Source organism: Thamnophis sirtalis, unplaced genomic scaffold, assembly GCF_051295495.1.
Source record: "Thamnophis sirtalis isolate CommonGarterSnake01/CBP01778 unplaced genomic scaffold, rThaSir2_p1.2 scaffold_3, whole genome shotgun sequence".
NCBI lineage: Eukaryota > Metazoa > Chordata > Lepidosauria > Squamata > Natricidae > Thamnophis > Thamnophis sirtalis.
Genome location: NW_028261383.1, coordinates 100,438,496 through 100,461,146, shown reverse-complemented (window position 1 = coordinate 100,461,146; position 22,651 = coordinate 100,438,496). Strand labels below are relative to the sequence as shown.

Sequence of the window (22,651 nt, the reverse complement as noted above, 5' to 3'; positions counted from 1 at the left end):
ACAATAACTTGTGTTTACCTATTATTTCTCTTCTATAAAATGCTTCTTCTGTTGAGAACCAAAAAAGTGTTTTTGGCCACAACATTGATTTTATTTTAAGAGCCGAGGTGGCGCAGTGGGTAGAGTGCAGTACTGCAGGCCACTTCAGCTGACTGCTATCTGCAGTTCGGCGGTTCAAATCTCACTGGCTCAGGGTTGACTCAGCCTTCCATCCTTCCGAGGTGGGTAAAATGAGGAGCCGGATTGTTGTTGGGGGGAATATGCTGACTCTGTAAACCGCTTAGAGAGGGCTGAAAGCCCTATGAAGCGGTATATAAGTCTAACTGCTATTGCTAACTGCTATTTATCTATTCTAAATTCTCAGTATGGCATGTCTAACATAATGATTAAATAAACACATTAACCTTGACGTTATCATATTGCAAATACCCATGCCACCCAAATCTCAGGTCATGTTCTTTATAACTCCTTAAAACCTCTATTTCTCAGCAGAAAAAATATGTGTTTTGGGGTACCAGCTAATCTTGCTGATGTACATTCCATGCATATGAAACTGCAGATTGCCTAGAAGAAAATCCAAGAGTGTTTTATCCCCAAAAATGAAATTTTGCAAATGAATTCATGTAATTTTCTTATGAGACCAACTATCTGATATGCAAAACACCGTATGCCTGCATCCAAATACTTGAAAATGCTGTTTCAGAAAAGATGGTCTATAAAGAACTTCTTTTGATATTGTTAAATGGGGTTTTTTTCAGTTTGCATGGCACCTTCCAGCCCTTCTCTTACCTCTTTCCACATATCTATGCATGAACAGTCTTACTATAACATTGTGCATCTCATATGCTTCTACACTGAATTACAGTATTTGCCTGTTACCAATTTGTGTTTGTGTGGGTGCTCATAGAGTGTACATGTATTACAGAAGTTAGTAGATTATACTCACATGTATAATTTCATCTAGGCTCTGTTCATTGTGCTACTTTCATAAGCACTCAGTGAAAGGAGTACTTCAATGTTCCGATGGATGGATAGATGAATGGATGGATGGGATGGGATGGGATGGGATGGATACATGCATCAATTGATGTGTGCTCATAATTTCTAAAAAATAATTGTGTGGGAACATCAAAAAGTTCAACCTAATTCTATTTAAAGAAGTGTTGCTACATGAAGCTTACAATTTATTTCATTATAGATACATTGTTGATCTATAAATAAGGTTTAAAATCTTATTACAATTCTCCATTACTTTCAAGCTCAAAAATTTGTCTTTTATTTTTATATTTATTTATTTTTGCTATATGTCCCTGTCTATATATAATGCATTTTCAGTATAACCCATCTGTTCTATTGATAGAGTCTACTCTCAATTCATCCTCCTAGCAGTACTGTGAAATGGATTGAGCACAGAGTGAATGTCGGGTTCAAATCTTTGCATGAGTTTCTGGATTTAAGTAGGGAGTAAAACTGAATCTACCTGGTGGCATCCTAATGCTTTGCATTTTATATCTTTTCCCCAAAGCTCTTCTGCTGCTGATCATTCCTAGAATTGAGCTGAGGAAGAAAGTATGCAATTATGCCTTTTCTTGCATAGTCTTTTTAGCAATAGTAACAGCACAAGGGTCAGTGGCTAAGATGCTGAGCTTGTCAATCAGAAAGTTCAGCAGTTCGAATCCCTAGCGCCGCTTAATGGAGTGAGCTCCTGTTACTTGTCCCAGCTTCTGCCAACCTAACAGTTCAAAAGCATGTAAAATGCAAGTAGAAAAATAGGAACCACCTTTGGTGGGAAGATAATAGTGTTCTGTGCACCTTCGGCATTTAGTCATGCTGGACACATGACCACAGAGACATCTTCGGACAGCACTGGCTCTTTGGCTTTGAAACGGAGATGAGCGCCGCCCTCTAGAGTTGGGAAAGACTAGCACATATGTGCGAGTGGAACCTTTACCTTTAACAGCACTTAGATTTATGCACTGCTTCATAGTGCTTTACCGCTCACTCTAAGCAGTGTACAAAGTCAGGATATTGCCCCCAACAATCTGGGTTTTACTGGATGGAAGACTGAGTCAACCTTGGACTGATCAGGATTGAACTCCTGGCAGTCAGCAGAATTAGCCTGCAATACTGCATTATAATCACTGTTGCACCATGGCTTTTTTCCATAAGCTTTTAGGAGGAAAATTGTGTTCTTGTGTAGAATGTGTTAGAAAGGTGTACTTTATAAAACTCCTTATCCCATCATAAAGTTAGAGTCCCCCTCAACCCTAATTATCTAATTAAGGCCATTATTTTTCCACCTATATTTTGATTCCTATTTCTCCATGACTTTTGAACAATCTCTGATTAGGACTGCTGAAAGGGAAGGCTGATCTGTGCATTGGGAACAATGGGTCACAAAATTAAAATCTCCCTCCTTTCAATCCAGAGTGATCCTATGTGTGTGACTTGATTATCCTGGATATAATAAGAAAATGAAGGCAAGGGTTAGAAACCTCTCATGTGATCAATCTCAGAAGCCCTGATTTGTGTTTCCACTCTTATTTGGCTTATTTGCCATTAACCACCATATCAGATAAGCATATCTGATTGGCTGCACAGCCCTTGTTCAGCAAATAATTTTATGATTGCCTGATACACAAGAAAAAAATATTAATTTTTTTAAGTAAGCAGTGGGAAAGTTGGGAAACAGCATCAGCAAATCTTACAGTGAAATGAGCTTTTCAAAAAGTTCTTCGTATTCCTCTCTTTTAAGAAAGCATCTTTGGCCTAATATTTTTGGCTTGGCCTCAAACACTATGAATATAAATTTGTTTGGACTTTTAAAGTACTTTGCATGAATATTAGATTACATGCAATATCTGATTGACTAACAAGATTAGTAAATTGGATTAATGGAGAGTTTTAAATGCTGCTTTGGCAATGAAGACAAAAGCTAAAGTGAAATGCCCTAAAAACAGATTATAAAGGAAAATATATGTATAGTCTTCCTATTTGGTTTTCAATGAGGTTGTGGCAATATATCAACAATTAAGAAGAGGAGTGATAGAAAATGAAAACGTTTATACTAAAATGCATTGGTATATTTTTCTACATAAATCTTAGTAAGGATTCTCAAAATGAGTTAGAATTATAATAAATAGATATTGCAAATAAAAGCGACCCATTTCAAAATTTCAAATAATTCAGTCTGTGGGTTGAAGGAGAATTAAGCGATCTGCTGCTATTTTTCAAATTCTCTACATTGTCTGATTCTACTCCACTCTCCACCACAAGGTCATAAATATGACTAAGGCACTAGGCCAGGGGTGTCAAACTCTTATTTCATTGAAGGCCACATCAGAGTTATGTTTGACCTCAGGTGGGCCACGGTGGGCATGGCCAGCTCAATGTCACTTGTGTAGGGGGTGCCTATGGTGGCCTGAGCACTCTGCCAGTGAAAACAGGCTCTCGAGCTCCGCTTCTGGCTGTGATATCCTCCTGCAACCCTCCCTGTTAGAGAAAGTGGAGCTTGTGAGGACTGCGCATGGCCCTCCCCAAGCTCCTTTTTCACTGGCAGAGGCACCATGGGCCGGTCTTCCGCTGTTTCCAGAGCAGCTCCATGAGCCAGATCTAAGCACCACGCAGGCCAGATCCTGCCTGCCAGCTTTGAGTTTGAAACTCCTGATCTAGGCAGATAATTATCAGAGCACACTGAAGCTACTTACCATCCCCTTTTTTTGCCCATATATTTCTACAAAAGTTGCTTTTGTATTTTACCCCATTGCAATTGGTGTCTTGTTGGCAGAAAATTCTGCAGAAGTGGATGGCGATTGAATCATGAGAGTTGTTTAGAAATTGGGCAGGGAGGAGTGTAGAATTGCTCCACAGTTAGATTTTCTTTATATCCACATTCTAACAAGGCCTCAGAGATCGGTGAGAGAGCCATTTTTTAATTGATGTAAGAGAAATAAAAATGTCAACAACTCTGAAACTGAAACACACTTCAATCTCTGTTTTACATTCAGTGTTCTTGGAAACATGTCGGGAGATATACCATTAAACATCAATATCAAAGAGCCTCGCTGGGATCAAAGCACATTTGTTGGACGTGCTACCCATTTCTTCACTGTTACTGATCCTAGGAATATATTGTTACCCAATGAACAATTAGAAAAAGCCAAAAAAATTGTGCACGATTACAGGTATGGTTTGGGTTTTCTCCCCCCAGTTTTATTCCAGTATCGCTAGATCTACCATTATTCTAAGAATATTGTAATGAGATCAGAGAAATCATTTGTCTAGGAAAAATGAGTCCTTTTGTAAGTTAAAAAAATTACTTTTAGAATTCAGGAGTTAGGCCCCAGGAGCTAGGAGTTAATATTATGAAACAATGAACTAGGAGGCAATTGGAAAATCTAAAAATGCTAATATTTTCACATTGGAGGTATTTTAGAGATGAAAAGGAAGCACCAGTTATGGTAGTCTTCATCTTATGGCCACAATTTATGTTGTTAAATGAGAAATTTGTTTAGGGAGGTTTTTTAATGACTTTTCTCACCACATTTGTTAAGTGAATTACTGCAGTTCTTCAATTAGTAACATAGTTGTATCTGATTTCCCCATTGACCTGGAGGACACTGCAGCCATCATAAATGTGAGTCAGTGGTCAAGCATCTGAATGTAAATCACATGATCATGGTGAAGCTGCAATGGTTATAAGTGTGAAAAATGGTCATGTCATGTTTTTAGTGCCATTAAAGCTTCACACTGCCATTAAATGAACTGTTGTAAGTCGAGTACTACCTGGATAGAGAAAACTGTGCATATTTTCCTTCAATGGTTATGAAATCATATAGTTTTTATAATTTTAAAAAGAGCAGATATAAATATCGAATGAGTGATAGAGTTTATTACATGGGTATATTATTATACCTAAAAAAAATTCCTTAACCTTTGGGAACTAAAATATTGGTAGTATTATATTAATGATAAACTATTTATATTTTTGCTAATCATAAGGCAAAGCATTGTGGCCCCTGGGCTGACAGAAGATGAACTGTGGAGAGCAAAATATGTCTATGATTCAGCCTTCCATCCAGATACGGGTGAAAAGATGGTTTTGATTGGCCGGATGTCTGCTCAGGTGCCTATGAACATGACAATTACTGGTTTCATGATGACATTTTATAGGTAAGTAATCTTAAATTACTGATAAATGATAGTGAACAGAATAAAGAACTTTTTAAAAGGCAGAGACATATGTTGAAGGGTTAGAAAGACTGCTAAAGGGAACACTTTGCCTTTTTACTAATGTCCCAAAGGTGTTTTTTCAAGAGGCAACTGGACTTTCTGGATTTTCTTTGAAGATATTTCACTTCGTATCCAAGAAGCTTCTTCAGTTCTGACTGGATGGTGGGGAATGAAATCCTTCAGCCACAGCTGAAGAAGCTTCTTGGATAAGAAGCATCTTCAAAGAAAAACCAGAAAGTCCATTTGCCTCTTGAAAAAACACCTTTGGGACAACCATGACCTAGATCAGTGATGGCGAACCTATGACACGCGTGTCAGTGCTGACACGCGTAGCCATTTGGGGTGACACGCACAGGATTTCATGCGATTCATCCTCGGCTCCTGCACGGCCGCTGAGGATGAAAGAATCTGTGCTGGAGGAACGGGGGGGCGGGACGTGTGATCTCCCCCACCCACACTCACTTACTGTATCACCGCCGCCCCTTTCTGAGCGCAGGGGCTGCTGGTAAGGTGTGTGTGCCGTGCGCACACACGTCCTCAGCGCGGCGAAGGAGGACCCGCAGGAGAGGAGCGCGGGAACAGTGCGCGCCTCTCTCCAGTCAGGCCGGCACAGAGAGTCTACTCCTGGTTAGTTAAAGAATTCGCCCTCCCCCTCACTTATCTCAGTTCACGGCAGGGCTGTGGAGTCGGCTGCTTCCAGCTCCACGTCCTCATCAACATGCCGCTCGCGTCACTAGGAATATTCATAGCAGGGGCGGGCTGGAGCGGCATGTTGATGAGGACATGGAGCTGGAAGCAGCCGACTCCACAGCCCTGGTTCACGGCACCCCAAACAAGTTCAATAATATCAAGGGCAACATACGAAATCGACTGATGAACAAAGAAGTTACTAAGCAGGTATGTTAAATAATTTGTTTTTGGTTTATTAAATACAATTATATATTGCAATTATACATTTTTGTAGTTTAAACTATAAATTGCGCAAAATTATGTTTTTGTCGAAGTGACACACAACGCGAGTTATGCTCGAATTTTTGCCGATTTTTGACACACCACGTCAAAAAGGTTGCCCATCACTGACCTAGATACTTGGGAATCTCTATAGACTTTTTACTAATGATTTCCTCATTTGTACTGATAAACAGTTTTCTCTGGATTAGTTATGACACAAGCTTCGGATAATTCTGTCTTTTATCTGACATTTACAATGAGGTGTCCACATTCCCATCCTATTAGGAAAACTATTTAAAGCGGCTAACAAGGGGAATTCAGAATGGATTGTTGAGGTCTAGTCTAGGGATTGTTAATAGTGGCATGTCAGTTCATCTTCAGAATGTGTTATTCATCTATGCTTTATTACTTTTTAATGGTAAGGATTTGTACTTCTGGGGCATATCTGTATATTATCTGGATTTAACAACAACAACAAACAAACAACAACAACAACAAAAGAACTATGTTTTCCTACTTCTAAGCATTTGAAATATGGGCAAATTTTGTCTGGTAGCTTAATTTTCTATAAAGTATTACTAAATGAACAACAATTAACACTCTGTTACAGTAACGGAGAAGATGAATCAAACACTTTTCTTTCTTTGGAATAATTCTAAAAGAGCTTCTCAGAGGCTCAGGCCACAGCTGGCTTCTCTTTTCATGAGCAATAAAGGAGATGTGCCAGGAATTTTTCTGTGGGAGCCCAAATCTCTGCTGTGATTCCTTCTCCTAAATTAGTACTCTGATAACATAGGAAGGAGGATAATAGAGGCTTTGGGTCTTCAAAAATTCAAACACTCCCATCATTCTCCTGTCATGCTCCAGAACTGTTCTAAAAACTGCACTAGATTTAGAGCTGAGGTAAAGGAAGAAATGCTTTATTAAAAGTTTAACAAGGAAGAAATGCTTTATTAAAAGTTTAACAAGCTACAAAAAACATTTGGCCACTCCATCCTCAAAAGATTACCCCATAGTGTGCATTTCTGACATTGGCTGCAGCAAACTAGAAAGGCACATTGTAGGAAGTAGCAGAGATATTTCTCCCTCTGACCCCCATAAGGTAAGTGATGACTATATTCAAATTGTAACATTTTTCTTAAGACATGTATATGCACTTAGCCTGCCTGCATTTTGAGTAGGCAAACACCATTCTTCTGTGAAGTAATCCTAGCTTAGTTGTTTCGATAGTTCAGAATAAGTTTGTGTGGCTCTGCCCAAAATAATTTGATTCACTCTTGAGTTAATCTGATCTAAATTATGTTTAAAGGATGAAACTTCATTATCATCTGGATAGATTTAATATGAATACACTACGGTACTTTATCTACTTTGTTACTTTATCAGATTGAGCGCATATCAAACTTTATAAAAAAAATAACTGACCTTTCCTTCTTCCAAGAACAACTCCAGCTGTGGTCTTCTGGCAATGGATTAATCAGTCCTTCAATGCCATTGTAAATTATACCAACAGGAGTGGAGATGCTCCAATTAATGTCAGGTAAAGCCATCAAGATGCACCAAGCAGATAATTCAAGTATGTTGAATAAAATATGTGCTCTAATTTAAAAGCTAGGTCTAATATGAAGCTTAACATGAACTGTGTAGAAAATATTGTGCCACTAGAATTGCTATGGATTTAAGAGTATGTTTTAAATTACTATGATATTATTGAATCAGTATAGACCTGATGATGCTGGTTTGTTGATTTAATATAGTGATGTTTAAAGAATCTCCCATAAAAAGGGAAGAGAAAGAAAATAAAAGCCATGGTAATTATCACCATGATACAGAAAGGAAGGGCCAAATCATTGTAGATTTCAAGTTGTTTCAGATCTGCACACTTCTGAGAATTGCATGCCCTGGACAAGATAGCTCTCTGCTTTTTCTGAATGGCTTTCAGCACTATAATGATAATGGATCATAAATTGCTTTGTTAAGATTATTATTAAATCTGCAATGTGGTCTTTCATAGAATGGCTTGACGTGACGACATATAAGCACAAGGTAAACTATAATGGGGAAAAATAGAAGTGATGCTAATTTATAATAACAGTAATATATAACAAGCATATAGTGCATTTAAAACCTTTAAAGCCCTTCACGTAAATATTATCAGCATACAAAATGCTACTAGATGCATGACTGTCAAGTTATTCCTGTCTGGTACTAAACACAATTCTTTTGCATGTTGACCATCCCGCAAGATCATTTGCATTGTTAAAAAGACTAATTAGGTGACTAATGCATTCTAAGTCATTCATTATAAATTTCAGCTGATGCAAATCAGAACACTTCAAAATGCCGTGTGCAAGTGACTGTTATACTTTGTGATGTTCCTAACTTCAGCGAGAGTTTTCTAAATATCCTGTGATTTAAAAATGTGAACTGGTGCCTGGGAATATAGAAGTAGAATATATAAGGAGACTGCTTAGAGATATTAGACAAATAGACAGGAGCTGCATTTAAATTTTGAACAAAGCTGCCTGGAGTATATTGCTAGGAAGTAATCATCTTCAGTAAGTCAAGGTGCTATGCTTGCGCCAAGGTGATTGAAGTATCTTTCCTAAGTGCCGTCTAATCTTCAATGGGAGTACACTTTATGGCATGCATTGGCCTTGCAGTATTGTAAGGCTAGTGTGTCTTCCAGCTCTTGTGAAAATATCTATTGTGTTAAATCACTTTCTTGAAAGTAGGTTTAGATTACTTGAGCCACTTTCTATAGTATAGAAGATATAGCCAAGTATTGCTGAACAGGCTACAGGTCACACTTGGCCTTTTGAGATACATGCCAGGGTCTACATTCCAAGGAGGCAAGGCCAGACCAAAATCTGACCTAAAAAGTTTAAATTGAATGAATTATATAGTTATTATGGTAACACTCCTCTGAATAATTTCCTCCTTCTGCCATCTAAAAATTACAATTAGCACAAACTCTGGGTGAGTACTAGATGTCCCATCAAAGGTTTTTAGGGGCCATACATAACTCTGGGTCTCAAATTATACAGCTCAGCTCTCATGTAATTGTCAGGTTATGGCTTCCTACCACTCTTGGGAAAGTTGGATATGAATTGTCAACCCAAATATACTCCCAAATATACTCCTGGACTTAAACTAAAGAATTCTGAGAATGGATCTGCCACAGAGCCATGACATTTTAAAGCTCAATGTAGATATCTGTTTTCTACAAGTTTTAGTCATCTAGTCATTAAAAATTCCAATAAAAGTTATTAAAGCACAAATTAGAATAATGGAAAAGTAGATTCAATCTTACAGTCATAATAATTTACTGCATAACTTTGAGCTTTACCCTTCCTTTCAGCCCAACCTACCCTATAGAAGAGTTGTGTGACTAAAATAAAGCTGCATATATCCCATTGCTTTGAATGTCAGCATGATGTAGCATACTTATACTTATACAACTAATGAATAAAATAACTTAAAGGGTCAACTAATAATTTCAGGAGATCAAATCAAAGAGAAGTATGTGAATTAAATTAAAAAAAGAGGAGAAAATGGAAGGGAAAGTATTTTATAATTCAGAAGTAATGCAGGGGAAAAAATCCACATCCAATTGACCAATTCAGAGAGCTATTAAAAGTGCTTATGTTGCAAAGATTAGGCAGAGTTATAATAAAGCAAGTGAGTCCATTAAGATAACTCAGTGAAAGCAGCATAATTTTTTTTAAGGGCAATATCCACATTCTCCATTGTTTTATCAGTCCCTATTGTCCTTGAAAAGGGACTTTAGAAACTCTGGTAAAGAAAACTTACCAGCCAGTTGGTTGCCCTAGTTTATCTTTTGGCAACGTTTCTACTGCTGCCATAAAATAGGTTGTACTATGCCAGGTATGTGTATAGAATCAAAAAATTGAGACTTAGAGCATGTGGTTCTTATACAAATACAAACACTCCTATTTTTGTTTTAGCCAGCTGGGAACGGCCTATGTTTCTGCTACCACAGGTGCTGTTGCAACTGCTCTAGGACTTAATGCACTCACAAAGGTATTTCCATTGTTCTCTCCTTGTTTGAGACTATTGTGTATTTTATATAACAGTTTTTATATGCATAAGATGAACCCGATTGATTAAAAAAATGCATTTATTCTTATTTGCGTTATGATAAGATCGCTGAATGACCTTATAGATCCTCCATATTCAGTTTCTTGGTTTAACTGAAATTAACTGAGGGACTGTCTCTTGCTGGTCACATCTACCCAACTCACTAGAGTTGGGAGGCAAGGAATGTGGCAGTCCCATCCCCTAGGAAAATACACCTGATGGGAGCCAGAAGAAGGGCCTTCTCTATGGTGGCTCCCTCTCCTTGGAACTCATTCCCCCAGATAGTAGAATGCCCCCCACTTTAACACTCTTCCAGAAGGTGCTGAAGACCTGATTCTGCCAGTGGGCCTAGGGAGCCCAGAGCAAGATGGAGCCCATTAAATGGCTTGTGTGATGTTTCTGGGGTGATGATTATTAATTTGTTTGATTATTTTTTTAACCGGTTTTATTTTTTATATATCATGTTTTTATACCCCTGTAAGGTGCCTTGAGTCCCCATGTGCAAATAGGCAGCAATATAAATTTTCTAATAAATAAATAAAATAAATAAACTGAGTAGTAACCTATGCATATATCTTCCCTGCAATCAGAAAACTAGATATCAGAGACAAACAAATATGTAGTCTTCTGTTACCGTGTTTATATATGTGTACCTTTCCATATATTGCATATATATATACAAATATAAATAGTAAATAAATGTGTCATCAGACACAATGCCTTAGAGCAGGGCTGTCAAACTCAAGGCCCTGGGCCAGATCCAGCCTGCGGGACACTTAGATCTGGCTCACAGGGCTGCCCTGGAAACAGCAAAGGATTAGCCTGTGGTGCCTCTGCCAGCCCTCCTGAGCTCTGTTTTCGCTGGCAGAGGGTTGCAGGAGGCCATCGCAGTTGAAAATGGAGCTTGGGGCTTCCACAGGCGCCCCCGACACAAGTGATGTTGAGCTGGCTATGCCCACCCTGCCACACCCACCCTGGTCTCCAAGGTCAAACACAATGCTGATGTGATGAGGCCGTCAATGTAATTGAGTTTGACACCCCTGCCTTAGACAATACAATTTGTACTGAAAATACGCAAACAGCTGATGCCCATAAATACAGTTGGCTCTTGAAAGTTAAGTTACATTCTTTGAAATCCTAGATAGATAGATAGATGATAGATAGATAGATAGATAGATAGATAGATAGATAGATAGATAGATAGATAATAGATAGATAGATAATAGATAGATAGATAGATAGATAGATAGATAGATAATAGATAGTTAAATAGATAATAGATAGATGATAGCTAGACAGACAGACAGACAGACAGATAGATAATAGATAGATAGATAATAGATAGATAGATAGTTAGATAGATAGATAGATAGATAGATAGATGATAGATAGATAGATAGATAGATAGATAGATAGATAGATAGATAGATAATAGATAGATAGATAGATAGATAGATAGATAGATGATAGATAGATGATAGATAGATAGATAGATAGATAGATGATAGATAGATAGATAGATAGATAGATAGATAGATAGATAGATAGATAATAGATAGTTAAATAGATAATAGATAGATGATAGCTAGACAGACAGACAGACAGATAGATAATAGATAGATAGATAGATAATAGATAGATAGATAGATGATAGATAGATAGATAGATAGATAGATAGATAGATAGATAGATAATAGATAGATAGATAGATAGATAGATAGATAGATGATAGATAGATGATAGATAGATAGATAGATAGATAGATAGATAGATAGATAGATAGACAGACAGACAGATAGATAGATATAGAGATATAGATATAGATATAGACTGAATCTTTGCTGTCCACTTCATAAATCAGATAAAAAAAGAACCTGTCTTGCAAGAAAAAAAAAAGAATATATTGTGACTCCTTGACAAAACAAAGTAGCATAATACTAACATCAGTCACAAGTTGCTGCAGGCTCTTCCTTGGAAAAGAAACTCACTGAAGTTACAGTAACTGTTCACTGTTGCTTAAGTGAAAAAAAACTGGTTCTGCTTTCTGGGTTCATTGATAGTGCAGTGTCAGTGCATTTTCAGAAAAATGCAATGTGGGGGAAACTCCTTAATTCCTTGTAAAATACTTAAATACCAAGAGACACAGTTACAGCACATTCTCTGCTATTTTGATCTGCATTCTTCAGGCAGCTGGTCATAAAATAGTATTACTGTTAGACTTTTGGCTGCTGTTCTTCATGGCTTAAGTCAAAATTCTTAAATTAAAAAAAAAAAATTAACCAGGATTAGCCATATTCAGGTGACCTTCTCTTCTCTTTCCACAGCATGTTTCACCACTTATAGGACGTTTTGTTCCTTTTGCTGCTGTAGCTGCTGCAAATTGTATTAATATTCCGTTAATGAGGCAAAGGTAAGATAAACTGTAGCATGTGACCTCCAGGGCTTTTTGGCAGCAGTTACTATAACTACCTGCGTTCTCCAAAATAAACACACACACTAAACATGCATTTCATATGAAATACCTCATTTTTAAGTTAAATGAAAAAGAATTTTGAAATGTTTGCCTCTATTTAATACTTAGCTTCACTTTCTGCGAGAGTTACATTAACTCTCCAAGTTGCCTTCGAAACAGATGTTTGTTTGTTTTTCAAACTTTGGAAATCAGGCAGGTCTTCTAAAACAGTGGTTCCCAAACTTGGCAACTTTAAGACTTATGGACTTGAAGTCCACAAGCCTTAAAGTTGCCAAGTTTGGGAACCACTGTTCTAAAACATTCTTGTCATTTAGATCTACTAGCAGCAATCAATCCAGGAATGTACCTCTTTCAAGGAATTGCTGCATGTGAGAAGTGGTGAATAGGGTGTTATCAAAGCAACTTCACAATAATAAGGGTAGAACATAATATTCAAAAGACACTAGTGGTGCTTTGCCAGGCACTAAGAAGCTGTTTTATCCCCCAACTAGACTGGGCTCCCGATAGCGTGGATAAAATGTGTGTCTGTGTGTGTGTGTATTCTCAGATGTTATTTTATGCTAATTCTGTTGGTTTTTTTATTTAAAATGTTTTTATTATTGTTGCTCTCTAATGGTTAACTATGCAGTGACATGTATGGGTAGACATATTAATTAGCTGTTCTGCTGTTGAAATTTGAGAAACTGATTTTCAATTTATCAAATCTGTCTTATTGACCACAACAGGTAGTCTTCAACTTACAACCATAATTGAGCCCAAAATTCCTGTTGATGTGAGTTTTGTCCCATTTTTTACCTTTCTTGCCGCAGTGAATTATTGCAGTTCTTAAGTTAGTAACAATTGTTATGTGAATCTGGTTTCCTCATTGACTTTGCTTGTCAAAAGTTCTCAAAGGGTGATTCTACAACCCTGGAGCACTGCAACTGTCATAAATATGAGTCAGTTGCCAATGGTCTGAATTTTGATTACATGACCATGGGGATGCTGCAACAATCATGTGAAAAACACATAAGTCACTTTTTACAATGTAACTTTGAACAGCCACTAAATGAACTGTTGTAAGTCGAGGACTACCTGTATATCTAAAATGCAATATCATGATATACAAAGGAAAGAGGCCTATGTCTTGATGGTTTGGTGCCAATTAAGTCACTCTGTACATCCTATGGATCCTATTAAACATCACACAATGGAAAGATCACGAAAATTTGAGAAATGATGACTTGAACCTTGAAAGGACATTGATGTAAGCATTTGGAGTCCTTTAAGAATGAAACAATGATCTTCTCAGTTCTTTCTTTTTCTTTTTTTAAAAACCCAACAGGGAACTAAAGTATGGTATTCCCATTGCAGACGAAAATGGGAACAGACTGGGTGAATCATCCAAAGCTGCTCAACAGGCTATTGTGCAAGTTGTGGTTTCAAGGATCCTCATGGCTGCTCCAGGAATGGGTGTGTCCCAACTTACATTAAGTTTAAATGCTAACATTCTTCTAATAATTCTTAAAAATTAGAACTACTTCTGGTAACTGCTGTGCTTCCCTCAGGAAAGTAATTGATAGCTCAATAGCAGTGCCACTTACCCCTAAGGCTGTAGGGAGCTCTTGTAAGAAACATGTGTACATGTATTATCTACATTATGGTGTATCAAAAATCAGTGCTTTTAAACTTGATCAAGATTGGGATTTATAAAATACTTTGACATTTGAAATATTAAAAAGAACTTTGAAGAATGGGGCCAGAAATTAGTAGCCACAATATCAACAGGATCAGTAATGATGATTGCTTCTATGGATAGGCTATGTTTAAAGGATGTTAATAAAAGAATGACAGATGTGAAACAAATCTTCCTTGATGAAGAACTAGTAGAATCAGAAATATTGAGTTTTAAAAGTATGGCTTATGGGAAAGAGAAAGCTGAAAGTGAAAATACCAGTGACAGGCCAAGCGGATGTCATGAATAAGGACTCTTCACTGGATATCCAAAGGACAAACATTGGAATTCAATTTTATATATTTGTTTAGCCCAGATCAATCAAGTGCAGGGTGAAGGTTATGTCCACTGAAATATATGGAACATCATCTACCATACTAGTGTAGTTAAGAATGGTAGATGAACATTTGTCAACTATCCAGTATAGAACTGAGAAGAATGGTTGGCCCAAAGTCATCTAGATAGCACCCATGCATAAAGGAAGACTAGATTTTATTACCCTTAGTCCTGTAGTTGTAAACATACTTCTATTCCCATATTTATATATATCTACATGCACACAGAGAGGAGAGAGAGAGAGGGAGGGAGGGAGAGAGAGAGAAAGAGAGCAAGCCTTACAATAAGTTACTGTTAGTAAATTCTAGGGATAAGATTTTTATGCTATTAGAAGTTGTTCTAAGGATTTGCTAAGGGTTCTCTTCTCTCCTGTCCATATTAAGAAATGCTTAACTTTTAAGTCATCTGTCAAAATATTTGTATTCCTAAAGCAGCATACAGCATTGCATGAAATTATTAAGCACAAAACTTTTGCTTACTGTCTTTTAGCCATTCCCCCGTTTATAATGAACACTTTGGAAAAGAAGGCATTTTTAAAGGTAAGCCTATATTCCGAAAGAGTTTTCTTTCCTGATCCATTTTATTTTATTTTATTTAAAAGATTCACATGGCTTCCAATCTTAAATAATTATGAGTGGTTCACAACAGCAATATAACCAATAACTATGAAACTGTTCTGGGCCCCCTCTGTCCAGTAATGAACGCAGACACAGGCTTAGCTGTTTGCCACTCTTTATTCACAGCAATTATAATCCTGTTGGCTGAAAGCCCGCACATGACTCACTGGCAAGAAATTGGCAGCAAGCCAGACTCCAACAGACACGGGAACACAAGGCAGACCAGACAAGGAGTTCTCCAGATTAGTACGAACAGTTGTGTCCTACAAAATGACTCCTCCCAAAGTCTCTTCTTATATACTCTCTTGGGAGGGGCCAAGCCACAACCACCTGGGCTTGATTATCTCTTATGAGTCTGTCTCCATTTGTCCGCCCTACGTTGCCTGGCGTCAGGGACAAACTCCCTTTGATCTTCCCCACTGCTGCATGCCTCAGGCACCTCCTGGTGGCCAGCCAGCCTCTCTGGTCCCTGCTCTGAATCAGAACCCTGCCCAGGGTCCTCCACATCTTCCATAGCCGACTCATAGGGTTCCTCGCTATTGCGAGTCCATCGGCAGTTCCAACAGCTCCTGCTGGGTCACAGCAGAAACCAATGTAAAACAATAAAATAGTAGATGATGGTGTCTGAAATATTACAAAATAGCCTCTCAGAATTACATTCCCCATTAATTAATGTTTAATTTCCAAACATCATTATATAGGATGCTTACAATAATTATGTAAGTATGCTGATGACTAATAGTTGCAAAGGACCTTGAAGACTAGTAATAAAAATCAAGGAACATTGTGGGGAAAAATGGGAAGTTTATAAAGAAGACGAAACTAATGACTACAGGTACAATAACTACTCATAGAATTAACAAGGATGATATCAAAGTGATAAATAGCTTCTGCCTTTTATAATCAGCCATCGATACAGGTAGTCCTCAATGTATGATTGCAATTGGATTTCTGTCATAACCTGAGACACTCACATGAGTGGATCCAATTTTATGACTGTTTTAAGGATAATCGGTCAAACAGTCATAATTATGAATCCATTTGCTGATTGGGTGTTTCTTTGCGAGAAACCATCAAAGAACACCAAAAACTGCCCCCCAAAATCACAAAACACATTTACATTTACATGATTAGGGAGCATTGTAACCAGTTATAAATATGAGCTGGTTACCAAGTGCCTGAAATGCAGTCATGTGACTATTGGGGGGAACGGCATAACATTTTACAATGAGGACCCAGATTGTTGGGGGAAATACGCTGACTATGTAAACCGCTTAGAGAGGGCTGTAAAAGCACTGTGAAGTGGTATATAAGTCTAAGTGCTATTGCTATTGCTACAATGGCTGGCAGTGCATTACATGCCATGAAGCATCCTTTTATGAGATTTCGTAACTTTAAAGCAGGGCTGTGCCACACGACCATTGGTACCTTTTTGTGTGTGTGAAGTCCAGCTGCTTTTGCATTGTGTGTGAGTCAGTTGTGTAGCTTTTGTGTTATTTTTGTATAAAGTGTGATTTTTTTGAGCTCTCTGTGACTCTGTGAGGTTCCTACCTGTTGCCCACCCAGTCACATGCTGACCAAGTAGAAGACCACAGAACTGACCACAGAACCGGTAGGGATTTTTTTTCAATTTCACTACTGCTTCAAAGGGCCATAAAATGACAAGCTGAAGCTGAGGACTACCTGTAATATAGGAACAAATAATAAATATTCTGCAGACTAACACTTGGAATAGCAACCAGTGGAAAGCCTTAGAAAAGATATTCAGATACCATGATATTGTTTGTCTATATCTACAAAGATCAGAATCTTGAAATCCATGGCATTCCATGTGACATTCTGTGGAACTGAAAGTTGGAAGAGCTTTGATGCTTTTGAACTTTGAAAAGTTGGAAAAGACTTCTGAGAATTCTATGGATCACCAAGAAAAGAAACAATGGATGGTAAATCAACCCAGAGTTCTCAGTCACATAAAACACCAGGCTCATATTATCCTACTTTGGACACATTAAGTCCTAAGTTTCTGGAGAAGATGAATATAGATCAACTATAAAAAGGATTAATAAGGATTATCAGGGAATGTTTTAAACATTAAAGCATTTTTAAATTTATCACAAGCAGCTGTAAAATATGAGCTTATTATTGTCAGTAATTACTGACAAGAACATGAATACAGTAATTTATTTCAATGGTAATGCTAAATACTTGAAGTATTTCTACCTTCAGAAGAGCTACCAAACATTTCCTTTTACTTCCAGATTCACAATGTCCCTAATTTCTACACTTCTACTTACTAGAAGATAACACAAATGTGTGCTGTAAGAAATAATAAAAAGAGGATGTTGCCATGTTCAGCTAAGACTTCATTGTTTATTGTGGAATTTAATTAGCCATTCTAATTTAGCAGCTTTTACATTTGAACGAACCCATTAGTGACTGTCTTTTGACACACTCTTAACTCTCTTTATGATTTTCTGGTTCTCCTCCCTTGTCCATTCTCTGCTTCGTTGATTGTAAGTTCAGGTGAATTATTAGTCTTCAGTTAGTTAATCATAAGACTTGATATTGATCAGTTCTAAATCCATTGAGCAATAGACTGCCCTTTTTTTAACAGGCTGCTTGTGCAAGCGCATTACTTGTATCTACCGTTAACAAACCAGTTCATTAAACCATTGCAGTCTTCATTTAATACTTTTCCATTACCTAATTATTAACCCCTGAAATATTATTCATCCTTTGAAAAAAGGCAAGGTCGTGTAATAAAATGCATTTCTAGAACCACAATCACAGAAATAACATATTTCCTCTTGTGAGTTGGAGAACTCCAGCAATTCTACATGCACTTCTTTGTTTCAACATTGTGAACCTCACTGACTATAAATTTGCTAACGCTTCTCAAATATACATTTCTGCAAAATAAGATGGATCACTTAATGTAAGGGGTAGACATTACCACATTGTTGTTATTTGGGTCAGAAACTGCATTTATTTTTAAGTGGCCTGAATAGTTTAATTGAAGGTAAGTTTAATCTTAGAAATTTAATCTTACATCTATTGATTATTAACTTTATTTGGGGAATGAGTTCCCTACATTCTTGATGTAGGAAACAAATGCATGTGTTTCAAATTTTTGGGCCTTTTTTTGAAATATTTCTAAAACAAAAGCATTGAGGAACACTTATCTATATGGTAAAATCAGAGTGTATAATTCTGACACGCATTTTCCCCTGCTGGACTCTAATTTGGAAGCCATTCTGCCTTTTTTGTTTCCTTGTTGCTTCCTTAGCAACAAGAAGAAGAATCAGGAAACTAGAAGGAAACATTCTGAAGAAACATGAAGTAATTGAGTATGTTATACCTTGAGTAAATATGATTGTGGGGGAATATTTTAACTCTCTTCAAATATCTGATAGGGTGTTATATAAAATATAAAGAAGTCCAGAATGCAGGCCACAGAAGAATGGATTTAAATTACAAAAAAATAGATTCTATTCAAATGCTGGTGAAAATGGTTATAGAAATTGGACACTGAAACCAAATGTATGAAATAATTGAGATAATTCTCCGCTTCCAAGCACTAGGCATCACTGCATCAGTAGCATCTCCATTACAGCCTAGGTAGCAATATACCAGTAAGCGTTATCATCATACTTATGATATCTTACCCCAGCATTTTGTCACCAGATGTTACACAGATGGGTTATATAGGTCAGGTGGAGGCATCTCAAGACCTATCTCAATAAGGAGTTGGTAACCCTAAAAAAACAATGCTGAATAACACCCCATGGATGCAATAAAGGAGGAAAAATAAACATGCTTCCTCATCTTTATCAACAAAATGGTGCATATACCCAAGCTTGATCACAGTTACTTCTTGTTTTTTTCTTCCACCAGTGTTCCAGGAATAATTTCTAGATGTTCATTTTTCAGAAAGCCTTAGTGAACTTAGGTGCCCACTAGGACTAGCCCCAAGAAAGAAACAACTCAAGGGTAGTAATATCTACAGCCTCATTCACTTCCAATGATCAATTGCTCATCAGGCACTAAGCAGAGCTGCCCACCAGAAGGCTGGGGAATTCCCTTTGAATCTGCTCCAGGATTCATTAGGTGCCTGGCATGGACTATCCTAAAAAGGTCTCACTATCCCATGGAGGTCCTGCATGTTCCCCATCGTATGTATGTTTACTCTCTTATAAACCTTCCTCCTACCTCCTTCTTATAAATCTCTTGCAAATGCAAATATTAATTTCCTTCTTGCTGTTTATACAAACAATGAAGTCATCATTCCAGAGCAGCAGAGGGAGGAAAAGGAAAGAACAGATGTAGTCATGTGATTTTTTTTTTCATTTAGCAACTGCTTTGGTTCACTGCAGAGCTGTTGGTCCAATTGCAGCTGTTAAATGAGAACTACCTGTGCTTTTATACCTATAAAAATAATGATAGTGCTTTCTTTGAAATTTTATAAAAATGCAATTGCCATGTTGCAAGTTAGAATTCAGAAGCATGTAGAAGGCTATTTGTTGCAAAATCCACAATATTTGTTGTATCAAATGTAATAAAATATTGCAAGATCCAATATATTGGCCTTCCTTCACAATAAAATATACTCAGTTAAGCCTTCATTCCTCCTATATTTTTTGTATCATTCAAAGTTTTCTATCCAATAACTCTGTATATAAATTCAGACTGAATCTATCATTTTGCTTCTTTTTTTAACACAGAGGTTCCCATGGATGAGTGCCCCCATTCAAGTAGGATTAGTGGGATTCTGGTGAGTAAAAATTTCAGAGGTGACCTGTTCATATTTCTCATGCTGATGTTCACTTTTGTGTCATTTGTCCACACAAATGTTTACTCCCTGACTTTGTTAAATTGAGGAAGTTCAAGATTTTAAGGTAAACTATATCAAGAAAGCAATAGGAAGAGTGTTTACTAAACCAGCAACTGAAAGCAAGACCAAAATCATGAAGGCAAATTAAAAGTATGTTTGACTTCATCTGGGCTGAAGATATTTGAAAAGCAGAGGAAACAGCACATCACTGTGTCCACAGCAAGGGGTCAAAATCTGCAACATAGGCAGTGCAACACCAGAATCCAAAGACTGCCCTTTTGCACCAGAGTCCAAAGACTGCCCTTTTGCACATGTGTTGGGGACCCAGCATGCAAAAAAGGGGGGCAGCCATGAATGTGACATCCCTCCACCTATGGTCAGAAACTTAGATGCATAAGAAATGATTTTTGCCTATATCCTGCATTACCTAAATACCTGACTACCTACAATGCCACGACCGCGTTGCTAAGATCATTCACTGGAAATTGTGCCAAAGTTTTGGATTTGAGTACAGCAAAAACCACTGGGACCATCAGGTTGAGAAGGTTTTAGAGAATGAGAAAGTCAAGATCTTGTGCGACTTCAGAATTCAGACTGACAGGCACTTGGCCCAAAACACACCTGACATAACAATAGTTGAAAAGAAAAAAGTATGGTTCATTGACATTGCAATACCTGGAGATGCACGAATTGAAGATAAACAGCAAGAAAAAATCACAAAGTACTGGGATTTGCAAATTGAAGTTGAGCGACTACAAATAAATTGTGTGTTGTCCTGATTGTAATTGGAGCCCTTGGAGCAATACCTAAAGGGCTACCTATCTATTTGGAAATTTTAAATTTATCAGACTTGAACATTCTGATTCTACAAAAAAACCAGCCTACTTGGAACAGCTTATATCCTCCGACGTTACCTTAACAGTTTCTAGGTCCTTGGTTAGGACTCAAGCTGTTGAGCTACCAACCAGCCCCAAAAGCTGTGAATCTCACCAAAGATTAACATTATTATACAATTGTATCACAGCAGCCAGTTGTTTCACCGGATTTAGCATTGGTTACTAGTCGGGCCCCACCCAGGGGCCTAGGACGTCGTAACGTATTTTTGTAATATGCGTGCAGATCCAAGCAGTGCGGCTTTTTGCATTTGACTGATGGTGATTTTGTCAATTTTTAACTGTTTTAAATGTAATTCCAGTGCTTTTGGAATAGCACCCAGTGTGCCAATTACCACTGGAATTACCACTGCTGGTTGTGCCATAATCGTTGAATTTCGATTTTTAAGTCCTGGTATTTCGCGATTTTTTCATATTCCTTCTCGTTGACCCTGCTGTCACCTGGTATTGCGATGTCTATGATTGTAACCTTATTTTTCTCAACCAGTGTAATGTCTGGTGTATTATGCGCCAGTATTTTGTCCATTTCTATGCGAAAATCCCACAAGATCTTGACCATCTGATTTTCGCTGAGTTTTTTCAGGCTGATGTTCCCACCAGTTTGTTGCTGTTTTAATATTATATTTTTTGCACAAATTCCAATGGATCATTTGTGCTACTGAATTGTGCCGCAATTTATAATCAGTCTGCGCAATTTTTTTACAGCAGCTGAGTATGTGATCAACAGTTTCATCAGCTTCTTTGCAAAGTCTGCATTTGGCATCATCAGAGGATTTTTCGATTTTGGCCTTAATGGCATTTGTGTGGATAGCTTGTTCTTGGGCAGCCAGGATTAGTGACTCTGTTTTTTTCTTTAATGTACTTGCTGTTAACCATAACCAAGTTTTTTCACTGTCCACTTTATCTGTACAGTTCTAAATCCATTGAGCAACAGACTGCCCCCTTTTAACAGGCTGCTTGTGCAAACTCATTACTTGTATCTACCGTTAACAAACCGGTTCATTAAAGCATTGCAGTCTTCATTTAGTACTTTTCCATTACCTAATTATTAACCCCTGAAATATTCATCCTTTGAAAAAAGGCAAGATCATGTAATAAAATGCATTTCTAGAACCACAATCACAGTAATAACACATTTCCTCTTGCGACTGTACCCTTTTCAGATCCACAGCCATGCTAACGACGCCAATATATGTGGCGTTTCAAATTCCCCAGACAGAATTACGCTATTTTTTTGTCCTCCCACTTTTGTTCAACATTGTTGACCTCCCATCTTCATAGGAATTCAACCTTTGGGGAAAAAAAAGTTTTTTCTTCAACCACTTTATGAAAGTAGACTTTTCTCCAGGTAATAACCCATGTGAATCGCAAGGATCATATGAAGAATTCCACACAATCTGACCTGCCACCCCACTTGGTTCCATCTCTCTGCAGCCTCAGGAAGGGAACTTGGCCCCCTCCACAAACCTTTCTGTACAGATATTGACAGGCACATAAATAACC

The 22,651-nt window shown here is 37.6% G+C and overlaps 1 protein-coding gene across 1 annotated transcript in view; it reads left to right on the top strand.

Moving 5' to 3' along the window:
• Positions 1–22,651, top strand: part of SFXN1 (sideroflexin 1) — a 33,499-nt gene that overhangs the window by 2,891 nt on the left and 7,957 nt on the right. Inside the window, exons 2-9 of the mRNA XM_014053693.2 lie at positions 4,008–4,184; positions 5,002–5,172; positions 7,625–7,723; positions 10,152–10,227; positions 12,609–12,694; positions 14,082–14,209; positions 15,297–15,346; positions 20,146–20,195. Of these exons, the coding sequence (XP_013909168.2) occupies positions 4,021–4,184; positions 5,002–5,172; positions 7,625–7,723; positions 10,152–10,227; positions 12,609–12,694; positions 14,082–14,209; positions 15,297–15,346; positions 20,146–20,195 (824 nt within the window). The 5' untranslated portion in view covers positions 4,008–4,020. The remainder of the gene's footprint in view (positions 1–4,007; positions 4,185–5,001; positions 5,173–7,624; positions 7,724–10,151; positions 10,228–12,608; positions 12,695–14,081; positions 14,210–15,296; positions 15,347–20,145; positions 20,196–22,651) is intronic.